The sequence below is a fragment of the Elgaria multicarinata genome, chromosome 2, assembly GCF_023053635.1.
Source record: "Elgaria multicarinata webbii isolate HBS135686 ecotype San Diego chromosome 2, rElgMul1.1.pri, whole genome shotgun sequence".
Lineage (NCBI taxonomy): Eukaryota > Metazoa > Chordata > Lepidosauria > Squamata > Anguidae > Elgaria > Elgaria multicarinata.
Window position 1 is genome coordinate 101,403,045 of NC_086172.1, and position 13,102 is coordinate 101,416,146.

The 13,102-nt window shown below is 46.0% G+C and overlaps 1 protein-coding gene across 1 annotated transcript; it reads left to right on the plus strand.

Annotated features, from left to right (window-relative positions):
* Nucleotides 1-7,794: 7,794 nt before the first annotated feature.
* On the plus strand, nucleotides 7,795-11,367 carry C2H11orf91 (chromosome 2 C11orf91 homolog). Its single transcript, XM_063118774.1, has 2 exons — nucleotides 7,795-8,206; nucleotides 11,282-11,367. Exons 1-2 carry the CDS (start codon nucleotides 7,795-7,797, stop codon nucleotides 11,365-11,367), a joined length of 498 nt encoding a protein of 165 aa, XP_062974844.1.
* The last annotated feature ends 1,735 nt before the right edge of the window (nucleotides 11,368-13,102 follow it).

Below are 13,102 nucleotides of genomic sequence, written 5' to 3' on the forward strand. Positions count from 1 at the left end.
CCCGGCCTGAGGCTGGGGCTGCGGAAGGTCTAGCAGGGTCTGTGGCTTTTTCCGGCTGCTCGCTTATGAGTAGCCGGGAGAAGCCACGGACTGGGCACAGCATTCCATAGGAGTGCTGTGCCCATCGGGCCGGGGGGGAATCACGGGGGGGAGATGGGGGCTGGGGGAAAGAGCCGACCCGGCACGAGAGATGGGGGGGAGAGCAGAGCCATGGCATGGCAAGCGGGCACAGGCGAGCAAGCAGAGGATGGGCATGGTGAGCTGGCACGGGCGAGCAGGCAGGGGACGGGCATGACGAGCGGGCACGGGTGAGCAGGCAGGGGACGGGCATGGCAAGCGGGGACGGGGGAGAAGAACAGGGACGGGGGACAAGGCATGGCAAGCGGGGACGGGGGAGAAGAACGGGGATGGGGACAAGGCACAGCGGAGGGGTGGGGAGAAGAACAGGGACGGGGGACAAGGCATGGCAAGCGGGGACGGGGGAGAAGAACGGGGATGGGGACAAGGCATGGCGGAGGGGGGTGGGGAGAAGAACAGGGACGGGGACAAGGCATGGCAAGCGGGGACGGGGGAGAAGAACGGGGACGGGGACAAGGCCCAGCACCATGTACATTGTTGGTGCTATATAAATAAATAATAATAATAATAATAATAATAATAATAATAATGGCGGAGGGGGTGGGTAGAGGGACGGGGACAAGGCATGGCAAGCGGGGACGGGGGAGAAGAAGGGGGACGGGGAGGACGAGCGAGTGGGCAGGGGGGCATCAGGCATTATGGGGGGAAATTAGGGGCAGGGGGAGTGGGGAACCCTTTATTTTTGTTTTAAAAAGTACTTACCTTTTCGTTGGTGCACTCCTGCGCACATGGCCCTTTAAGGGGGAAAGAAAATGGAGGACGCGACGGGGCTTCCCTCAGCCCCGTCGTGTCTTACGTATTGACGGGGCCTACAGGCCGCACTACTTCTAGCGTGGCCTGGCCCCTCCTACCACACAGATTATCTGGTAGGTCTAGCAAGGCCCGACATCTCCAAGTTGGTTCTAACAATACATCTGAATCTAATATGTGCAAAAACACAGTTCAAAATGTAGTTCTACTCACAGAACCAGGGAGCTATGAGCCTGGATGAACTGGAAAATTAGTCACACATTTTCCCATATTCCATTGCCATCATGTTGGGACTTATTGGTGCTTGGAGCTTCCTCCAGCATATGCTGCTTCCTTCAGCACATGTGGGGACCCCCTAAGGGACAGCCAGAGGCCACCCATTAGATGGGAATTGTTCCCAAAGGGGCTTCAATAGCAATATGCAATGCCTCCCCACATCGAGATTTTCTCTTGTGTCTGGTCCCTTATCACCACAAGGGCTTCAGAAGATGCAACAATGATGAGCCTATGCTATAGCTTGGATGGACCACAAAGTGCCTGTTTGGCAGCTACAAGATCTTCAGTGCCTAGCTGCTCAGTGCTGGGGCAACAGTTCTATGGGGAAGCCCCTCTGCCAGCTTGGCAGGCCTAGCTCTGGCTATGCAGCTTTGGCTGACAGTTCCACTGATGGTCCAGGCCCCCAGGCAAAGACACAAACTGATTTTGCAACTCAGTTCCAGCTGAACAGCTCCCCAGCTTGTCCTGGTTTCCTGCTCTGTACATGCTCCTGCGGCTTGTGATCTCCTGCACTGCTCTGGCCTGGGGCCGAACTACACCAAGCAGGATAGAACACTTTGTCATAACCATTATAAACTGTTATAAGCAGTAGTGTAGATCCTGCCCTGGAAGAAATGACACACTGGAACCAATTCTGTCTCCTCCAATATTTGGTCCAAATATTTTAATATTTGCATCTGCCCCACCCAGGACATGTACAAGCTCTTTCACACACCTCAGAAATGTGTACATCTTCCAGCAAGCAAGATGCAAAAATCCTGTTTCATATTATATAAGAAGGAATAGAGAACGCCAAGCTGTTTGCACTTCCTGTCATTGCCAATATATCAGAGCTGAATTGGTTCTTGATCCAAGTTGGTCCTAGTTCACAGCTTTCATGAGGTCTGCTAGTTGATTAGAGATTTTTATGGTGTTTTATAATAGGAGGATCTGGTAGACATCCAGATAGGGTGTGGTTGTCTGTAAAGCAGAACCAGTTCCTCAAAAATAATGTCATCCAAGGCTCTTCTTGCCAGCTGTAAAAACACCAAGGTCTCCATTAAAATGGCTTCTTCACACAATGAATCATGACAATGTAAGATATGTCCTACTGGATCAGCGCAAGGACCTATTTAGTCCACCATTCTGTTATTGCAGTGGCCAACCAGATGCCTATAGAAAGGCCACAAGAAAGACATCATGTTCCTAAATTCTCCCTGTCATGTTCTCCAACAGCTTGTATGCTGCCTCTGATACTGGAGGTAACATATTATTATGACTAGTAACTTTTGATAGCCTTACCAGAATTACATGAATTTGACTTAGCCATTTGTAATACAGTCCAAGTTGGTGGCCACCACTTCGTGTATTGATGAATTCTATAGTTTAGCTATGCACTATGTGCAACAGCTCCATCTAAGTATACAGATGTCTAGAGAGAAAATTAGCTTGCTCCTAGCACAGCACCATGCAATTCCCCAAACAAATATTTTTATTCCCTACTATAGTAACACATCCAAACCTCAAACAGTCTTTTAAAAGCCCAAACAACTATGATTTAACTTGCAGGCCCTCTAATTAATTTTTTCCAGCCTTCCCCATGCTGTAGTCCTCCAGATGTTTTGGACTTCAACTCCTATCAACCCTAGCCAACATGGCCAACCATCAGGAATGCTCTGTGTCATGGTCCAAAACATCTAGAAAACATGAGGTTGGGGAAGGCTGAACTAAAGCTTTTGATTGATGATCTACTGCTGCCCTACTTCATACATTACTTCTCCCATTCCTCTAAATCTCCCTAGCAAAACATCCTGTAATTATACAAACATTACTCCCCAATTGGTTACCCAATCCCTGGAAATATCCTTCAGACATTATGGTATACACATATCTTTTTTCTAATTGGGGAGATTATGTCCTTGCAGGAAAAAAGACGCAGTACATGAAATAGAGTGAACAAGTACAGAAATACAATACATTTTCCAGAGTGTAGGTATTTGATTCCCTCTGCTGGATGAAGATCAGACCTACAGGTGTACTCTGAATAATCCAATGTAATATAAAAGCATTTTGTTTATGGAGTAAAAGCTTTGACCATTAGCAGAACACTAGCAAAATGCCCACCATTATGGTGGGCTGAGCATGCATGGAAGGAAGGCTTGTGTATTGCGTCTTGGGGATGGTTACTAATTTCTTGCTTTGTACACAGATATGTTGAACCCTTCTGTGGGATCCCTGTCAGCGAAGGGTGGGGTGGAGGAGAAATTCTGCCCTCACTGTAAAAGTGTCCCCAAGTCAGCATTCAGAAAAGAAGGAAAAGTCAGGAACTGCTCAGTGACATCCACAATCCCCATGCCTGGCCCCTTATAATTTTAGCCAAATTCTCACCTCCACTTTCTCTCTCTCTCTCTCTCTCTCTCTCTCTCTCTCTCTCTCTCTCTCTTACACACACAAACACACACACACACACACACACACACACAGAGAGAGAGAGAGAGAGAGAGAGAGAGAGAGAGAGAGAGAGAGAGAGAGAGAGAGACCATAGCCATCTCAAAACAGTGACCAAGGGACAGTGACAAAAACTAAGGGTGGTAGGACACACACACACACACTTAACCAATGCCAAAGTGCAGTTTCTGTTTCCCCCCACAGGAATGATGATAACCCACTGGCTACTAAGAAGGGGGCCTTTTCTGCACCCCGGATGTGGAATGAACTTCCCAGAGAAGCTCATCTGGTGCCTACATTGTGCTCTCTTTCTGGCACCAGGTAAAGTCCTTTTTATTTTCCCAGGCGTTTTAGTCTTGCAGTTTCTGTTTTAAACCTGCGACTGTATATTAAATCTTTGCATTACTGCTAGGTTTTATTTTGGGTTTGGTTTTATTCTGTATTGTAGTTTTCAGCTTTTTAACATATTGTATCTTATGTTGTATTTTATGGTTTTTATTGTTATAAACTGCCCAGAGTGCTTTGGCTATTGGGCAGCATAGAAATGTAATAAATAAATACATACATAAATAAATAAATGAGAGAAAATTAAAGGGAAAACTTGAGGAGATCACTGGAATGTGGTCTAAACCTGCTCCCTAACCTTATTGATCCCAGCACCATGCTGACTTCAGTTTCCTGGTCATTCAAGAGTGTGATACCATGTCGAAAACTAGACGCATGCACTCACGCACAGGCACGCACAGGGTTCTAGCCCCATTCAGAGATCAAGCTCACTGGATGACTTTGGGCCAGTCACTAACTCACCGACTAACCTACCTTACAGGGCTGTTGTAAGAATAAAATGAGGAGGAGGAGGAAAATGTCAGCCATCTTGGGTTCCTTACAAGAGGAAAAAAGGTGAGATACAATTGTAATAAATACACATACACTATACTGGGGCAACTTTGCTTATTTGTTTTATTAAAGGTATGTCCATTCCACCTTCTAATTCAAAATCCAAATAACTCAAGGGGGCAGACAATCACAAAAGTATAACATAATAAGCAGCAGAAAAAATTACAAAACTGAAAACTGTAATAAAACGGGGAAAGAGCCAGCAAAACACCCAATGATCAGCCTGCATTCCTATCAAAACAAAAAGGGCTTTAGGTGGCTGTAGAATGCCTTCAGTGTTTGACAGAGAGGTCTGACAAGGGAAGGTATTTGAAAGGGTAGGGGCCACCACTAAGAAAGCCCTCTTGTATTCTCACTAACTGTACCTAATTTGGGGGCCGACAAGCAGGATAGACACTCCTGATAACCTTAGTGTATGGTAAGCATATGGGAGAAGACGATCCTTCAGGTATTCTTTTCCCAAGTACGTTCGCATTTGCGAACAAATGATCTACAATATGAACTGGGAATGGGTGCAACTGATATTATGTCCCTGCTGCCTTGACCAAAGTGTCTGACAACCAAAGAAAACTTTTCTTTATCTCTGCCTTCTTCTGTTCCCTCTGAATAAAAGTGTAATAACAGTAGAAATTGCAGCAACAATGGATTTACTTATAGTTTTGTACCTCTTGTATGCAAAAGGCATAGGGCCAGCAACAGCATCTGGAACTAAAGTAAAACTACAAACTACAACTATAAAATATTGCACAATATTGAAAACACTCTACCATCTAGCTACTAGACTACCTAGTGTTACCCCAAGATCTGTCAAATGAATAAAAAAGAAATAACAGGAATAGGTTCACAACCTCCTTCTGGGGAACAAAATGAAATGGCAAAATAACAAGTTGTCCTAAATGTCTGAAACTCGTTGACTTTATTTCTTCTGAGTGTTAGGAAAAGGAGAACCTTATCTTGATGGTTCAAGCAGTCATAAAATAAAAGAACGCTACAAAATGTTTGGATTGTTTTGTTTTTCCATGTATTTAAACGGTTTTTTGTGCCCATGAAAGCTTGTACCTTAACAGCTTTTGAGGCCAAAGTTCTCTTTTATGGCCCTATATATTTAGAAATATAGATACAAGAACACACATAGATTTCCACTCATTGCTGCTATCCATGGCTTCCCCATTTTCAGCATGGGAATGCTGGCTTAAGGAGGGCACTTCTAGTCTAATATCTATGTATGTTTATACATACATAGATATTATCCATAGATTTATATATACATAGATATGTATGTTTATACACTAACAAAACTGCCAGTGCTGAATGCAACATTCCAATAAATAAATATATCCCAGAAATGGGAGAAGAAGAGACAAGGCCATTCCATACAGATAAAAGTTCAATTCAGGTGACACTTCTGAGCCCTATAGAGCTGGGGTGCAAAAGCTCAGGCCCAGGCCTAGAGGCAAGCCCAGCTCACCTGGGGTCCTGCTCTGAATGGCCACACCCCTTTCCCTGGCTACACCCCCACCTCCATCCCCCAACTGCTGAATGTTTGGTGGTTTCCTGGCTTTTCTGCAGGGTTTTTTGCCCATTCACAAAGGCAGAAATGCCTCTCCTAAAACTTGGCTACTGGCCAAAAGAGCTTTCAGCTTATGTATGCTGGTAGTTTTGGCCCCACCCCTTTTGCCTTTGGCCCCGCCCACTATGGAAAGGTGGCCCCTGAGTGCTTTTCTGAAATGGAATTTGGCCCTTGCACTGAAAGCAGTTCAGGACCCCTGCTATAATTTCTACTCAGTGCTTTGGGTTCACCCTGCAATGTGAAAAAGTCAGGGATTTCTCCTGACTTTTTCAAAGGGAGCGACATCAACACAGCACTTCCGTGTGTAACTTCGCTCCGGGATCGACCCAGGGGCATAGCCTGGTGGAAGGTGACTGGCGATTGATTGCCTTCCACCAGGAAGAGGGTGGGGCTGGCTCTGGGTCCTGGATGGCTGCCCAAAACTCTTGCACTCCCCCTTCAGCACCATGAATACCTGATGCCACTCCAGGACAGGGAAAGTGCAGGGATGAAGAGGGAGGTGGCACCAACCCGGCGCCATAAAAACAGCCCCTAGAGTGCTTCCAGCTCCTTGTGTGACCAATCCAAAGATGCTGTGCTACTGTTCCATCTTTCCTTTCTAAATGGATGTCCTGTGGTAAGAAAAAAGATGTCCTGCAAAGTTCTGTGAATCAGGCAGGGCAATTTGCACAATAAAAGCTTCATTTGGAAGCAGCCCTAGACATTAATGTTTAAGGTGAAATCCAGTTGTGTCTCTCCACTGACAGAATGGTCTCCACCAGCACAGTGGATTCCCCCTCCCCTGCAGCTCCTTATGCCCCCCCCAATCTTCTCCAGAGGGACCCTCCAGAGAAGATGCTGGGGGCCACATAAGACAGCAGAAAGCTGGACAAGAACTGGAAGTCCCAATGGAAGTCTGCTGGCACCACACTGCATTTCACCCATTATAGACCCAATCTTGACCACTTCAAGACCTTGTAGAGGGTGCAAAAGAATGTAGCATACTGACACAAAAGTAGCTCCAGTCACGAATGTCTGATGTAGAAGCATCATAGCTTGGCTGTGCTTAAAAGAACCCCAGTGGTTTGGACATTGGGGATGCTTCCAGATGACACTTTTATATCGCCATCACCCTGCCTCATTCATGGAATTTTTAGACTGGGAGAGGGAGTCTAGGCACCATTGTCTCCCACTCATAACCCTCCCATGTTTTCCCAACTGCTTATTCCATCTCTTCTGTGGAAAATGCATTACGGGGAGGGGGGGAGTTGCAATTGATAGGTGATGCTTTTTCATTGATAGTGGTAGGAGCCCTCTGTCCGGAAGCACCCTACATCAGGAATTTTGAACTCATCCACTTTCTCTGAAGACATTTACATCACCAGAGAAGCACACAAAGGCTGCCCTCGTCTTTCAGTGCTAGGCAGAATGAACGCCAAAGACACTGCTGTTCTCCTGCATGGATTTCCACTCCCAATTCCAGGCATTTGCCTCTGATTAGACTTCATATACTCTCAGTTGCTCTAGACACTAATACACAGCTTCATTCAACAAGTTTTCTGTTCCTTAAAACCAGGTTCCAGCCTTGTAACTTCCTACACACTTACATCTACAGTCAACTTCCTGTCACCTTCAAGTGACAGGTACCTCTTGTAGAGGATTCTGTTCTACATAGAACATAAAAACCCAAGAATGCTGCCAGGTTCCATGGTTTCCACGGCATCAGCACTGGTTGCTGAGCCACCAGGAGGAGCCCCATGAGCCACCAGCAACAGCCCCCTCCACCCCCTCGGCCACCACCCCCTCTTTACTTCCCCTCCCTCTATGACCGAACCACCCAAAGCACCACTCTAGCCGACTGCAGCCTCTGGCGGAAGCTTTTTGTGCCCCTGCGAGGGGGTGAAGCAGGGTCCGCTGGGCCTCAGAGACCTCCGCCGGGCCTTGGGCTCCTCCCACCCACCAATGAGCGCTGCTGTCCACCTCCCTGGCCAGCTGGCCTGGCCCCCATCCCCTATGAGCCATTGCGCTTCTTCTGCCCTGCTGCTGAGGGCACCGCCCAGCGGGGAGCGGCACACCAGCAGCCAGATGGGGAGATCTGTGAGCTTGGCATCCGCCTGAAGGAGCTGGAACTTCTGGCCCTCACTGGGGATGGCTTAGACCCACAACAGTGTAAGTAATTCAAAGGCTGATCCCCAAAGCCTCTTGGGACAAAACCTGCAAATATCTCTAAGATCAGTAGTGTAGTGGAACCAGGGCTTGTGGGGATTCAGCACCTGCACCTTTTGATTAGCAGGGTTGGTGACATCATCAGAATGATGATGTCACCAACCCCCTCAGAATCCCCTCTTCCTCTGAGCTTAACTGCAATCCTCAGAGTAGCTTGGGGGGTGGGGGGAATGGATTTTCTCAGCAACAATATATTGTTCCCATTTATAATGTAAAGTATTTTGGAGTGGCTTAGCTTTGAATGGGCAATTGAGAGCCCTTAGCTTTATAAAAGAGTGGCTCCTAGCAGATGAAAACTCCTAGAACTGGTTTATTTATCAACACACCTGTCTGCAATTTTGGGCTCTTCTTTGGAGTGTGGTGATGGGAACAGTCATGATGAGCATCTACACTTCAAAATTTACCATGACACCACTGCCTAAGACTCTCTTGATGTTGTATCCTAACAATCCACCCCAACATCTCTGCTATAGTACCTCAAAGTATGGAACCCTTACCAGAATACATCATTATTCACTCTTGTCTTCTGCACACAACATCTCATGATCTTAATTCATCTTATGATCTTTGCCAACTCTGTCTTGATTCTAAATACTTTAAAACTTCCATATGTGTCCTTCAATTCCCAGATATTGGGCTCATCTACACCTGCAGCCCTTTGTGGAGTGGGGAGGGATTATCACAGAGTTTTCCACTTCCAGACCGTCCTTCAAGGGCCACATACCAGCGAGTTGTCTGGAAATAAAGAGGGATGGTCTGGGGTGACTTTTTTTTAAAAAAAGAGGAGACATTTGTGCAATTGCACAGGCGCGATCTTGCACGAAGCTGAGATTTTAAGAAAAAAACCAACAAACTCGATGCTAGAAGACGCCAAACGCCATCCCACAGCAGTGAAAATGTTCTCTTCCTCACCCTGATGCCCATGGACTCCCCACACACAGCTCTGTGCCCATTTCCTAAGCCCTGCTACTCGCGGGGAAGAGGGAGGACTCCGGGAGGGAGAGCCACACCACCCATGGAGCTCGGGATGGTCCCGAGACAGCAAGGAAAAATGGGGGGAAAGCCCCAGTTATCCCGGGAGAACTGAGTGCTCATCCCCAGTTCACCCTGGGATCAGCTGTGTGTACTTTGGATGCAGAGGGACAACCCCTTGACCACAAATGGCAGCTGTAGATCAGGCCACTGTCTCCCATAATGTTAGCAGATTTCATTTGGGGAAATGCTAGAATGACGTAACTGCACAAATGAGAAAATGTCTGCTTCTCACACGAAAGTAGCAGCAGCAGAAGCAGTGATCTCCCAACATTCTCCCCTCTACTGAAAAACCCAGGATCCATTTCCTTCAAGAAACCTGACCATTCTAATCCCATACTCATACAAAACAAACTTGCAGACCCACCAAACCATTTCCAAGCTTTCCATCAAGAAGAAGCCAAAGTTGCTGCTTCTCTGGCCCATTTGTCACATAAGCCTGTCATCTAAAGTTTTTGCCCACCTGTTTTATGAACCATTACTCCAGGCATACCACACAATAAGTAAGTAGGGAAGTGAGAGCTTCTCTACATGAGCAATTTATTGCACGTTCATGATTGACCACTCACAGATGTTTGCAGGTCCTTTACATGACACCATCAATCTTCAGGATGTCTCCTACACCTTCCCCTGGTAACCTCGCTCTTTCGAAGTTCAGAGATAATCCACTATTTAAAATTCTCATGGGATATCCTCGGTGTGTAAAGTCAGTATTGTGCTATAATACAACCACTAGATGGCACTGTTTCATTGAACTTTATGGAGCATTACTCAGAAGTGAGTTTTCAATTATTAATCATGTGGTCGCTGTAGGTCACCATCTAAAGGAGCCTGCAGTGAATGCAGAACGCATAGTGAGGCTTTTTTTTTCTCCCTCAGGTCTTTCTGCATTTTTGTTTTATTTTTAGTTTTGTTGTTGTTTTGTTTTTAATGTAGAGGCACCCTGAAACTAAATGACAGGATGATGAAGCAATAGGTAGGAGAACCAATTCATACACACACAGAGTGAAAGACACACAAACACACACGAAAATGCCCATGCTGCAATTAGGCTTTTTAGAAGCCTCCATTGGCAATGTGGGGTGATTTTTAGAGGGAGGTTGCAGTGCTCAGAGAGGGGAGGTTTAGCCCCTCACTCTTCAATGGTGTGTGTCCTTCCCACCCACCCCGCTCCAAACAATTTCACCCACTCACCAGTTATTAAAATCCTAATTGCAGTAGGTAGGGGAAGGTGAGCAGCACTCAGAGGTGGGCAACGGGTAGGCTGCGAGTCAGATGGGGAGGATGCATCCAGCACACCAGGCAGAGGTTCCCTGCCCCTGTTTAAAGGTAGAGTGCATATCTCTGGATTTCAATGTGACAAGGGACCCACCAGCAGGACACAGTGCGACAGCACACACACCCCACCCATGTTCCCCAGCAACTAGTGATACTGGAGGTTGCACTTATACTGGAGGTGGCTCATAACCATCAGGGCTAGTAGCCATTGATAGCCTTTTCCTCCAAGAATTTATCCAACCCCCTTTTAAAGCCATCCAAACTGGTGGCCATCACCACACCTTGTGGTAGTGAATTCCAGAGTTTAACTATGTGCTGTGTGAAGAAGTCCTTCCTTTTATCTGTCCAGAGCAATACAAGTTCCCAGCCCTGGAACAAAAAGATGAGGAGTTTGCTTGTATTAGTGCCAGAAGCCCTGTGGGTGATCCTGTGCACTACTTTCTTTGTGTTACAAAGCATAGGATGAAAGTATTGATAATGCTACTTTGCTTAACAGTACCTTTTGCATAATCTCAAAAAATGTTGACCTTTTCTTTTCTTTTTCCCTTTTGCGATTTGATTCTCCTAAATCAAAATGTGCATTTTATCCATTAAGTGTCAATATTATTGGAGAGTTGTGCGCTGGGATGTTATATCCTTGTCACAAACTACTGTATATTTGCCTCTTTAACTGGTGGCCAACTGACGTTAGGTTCCACTCCTTTCTAGATAAGCTTCTGAAGGCACTGAAAGATGAAAAGACGCAAGATGTAATGACAGGATTGCCTCTAAAGAAACATTCACCTGCATCATGAGAGTTATTTATGCCTGACCTCACATTATTCTAATGGACTCATTATGTATTATTTTAATGACTATTCGTTTTTCTCCTATGCTGCCAAGATGGAAATTTACAAGTTATTCTTCAATTAGCATTTTGTACATGTGCCCAATACGATGCATTTCAGATACAAACTAATCTGAAGTTTCATGTTTGTAATTTCTCAACAGTTACCCAAGCATGCATTCATGACATTAATACTAGTATCCTATTCAGCTTCATTCTGCATGTCTCAAAGTACTGTGCTCTTCTGCTGCATTGGACACTTAGGAGGTGAGCCTCAGCCCTGTTGGGCACATGCAAATCGATCCGGCTTCTCCAACATGGAACCCTCTGGATGTTTTGGACTCCAGCTTCCCATTTGGACCAAGCAGCATGACCAGTGGTCAGGGATGATGGGAGTGGTCAGGGACGATGGGAGTTGTAGTCCAAAACAGCTAGAGGGCGCAAGGTTGGAGAAGGAATCATATATTTTTGTAAGCCACCTTGAGAGCCTTTTTGGCTATAGGGCGGGATAAAAGTGCTATAATAAATCATTTGATGACCAGCACCTGAATAAAGTATTGAGTTTGAGGTGATGATGTGAAAGCTTTTTTGGATGGTTTATACATATGTGTTAGGAACATGGGAAGCAGCTTTATACCAAGTCAGCCCACTGAGCCATCAAGCTCAATATTGTCAACAGGGAGTGGCAGCAGCTCCCCAGGTTTCGGACAGGTGTCTTTCACAACCCTACCTGGAGATAGTAGAAACTGGGACCTTCCGCCTGCAAAGCAGCTACTCTCCCACTGAGCTATGACCCTTCCCCAAAATGTTCAACTCCTGATGACTGCAATTTCAATTTGCACGTGTGCGTGGTCCATGTCAGATTTTAAAAAATGCACAGACAGAACTTTCCTATGTTATTCACATCACATCAAATGCTGAACTTTACAATGGATTGAGTTTCACACTCTTTAGCTGCCAGTTACCTAGCAAACAGCACAATCCTGTGCAAGTTTAGACAGTAATGAATAGCAAAATCCTATGCAAGCAATTAACAGCACAATGCTGGCTGAGGAATGCCTGGAGATGTAGGACTTTATTTCTGCCTAAACTTGCATAGGATCGTGCTCTACATGCAGAGAAAGCAAGTGATGTACATGCGTATTTGAAGCTTGGTTCATATTCACTGAAGAAACACATCTGTAGCAGTCCTCCAGCTGCTGGGCATTCTGAGGAAAGGAACCTAAGAAAAGCCCTGCTGGATCAGACCCCAAACTTCATCTAGTCCAGTCTCCTGTTTTCCACAGCAGCCAACCAGATGGGTCTGGAAGGACAAGCAGGACATGGAAGCAGCAGCCCTCTCTTGTTACTCTCAGGAACCAGGACTCACAACCATACTCTCTTTGAACATGGAGATTCTGTTCAATCATCATGACTAGTAGTCATTGACAGCCTTATTCTCCATGAATTTGTCTAAGACATTTTGTTGCCTGAGGTGAAGCACATGATGGTGCTTTCCCCTGGACTGGCAGCTAAATCTTCAACAATGGAAACAGTACAGTATCCTCCACTGCACCTGAGGGCAGGAGGCTGGCTTAAGAGGTATAGGGCAGGCTACGACCACTCCTCTTCCCCCACTCAGCATCTGCCACCTCAGATGGCTGCATCACTCTGCCAATTGGCAGGCCCAATCATCATCTTTCAAAGCCATCTGAGCTAGTAGT

Bases quoted from the DNA above. Each gene is read 5' to 3' on its own strand.
- C2H11orf91 (XM_063118774.1), top strand. From the start codon at position 7,795: ATGAGCCACCAGCAACAGCCCCCTCCACCCCCTCGGCCACCACCCCCT. The intron at 8,207-11,281 runs GTAAGTAATTCA...ACTCCTTTCTAG, and splicing joins TGGCTTAGACCCACAACAGT to ATAAGCTTCTGAAGGCACTG.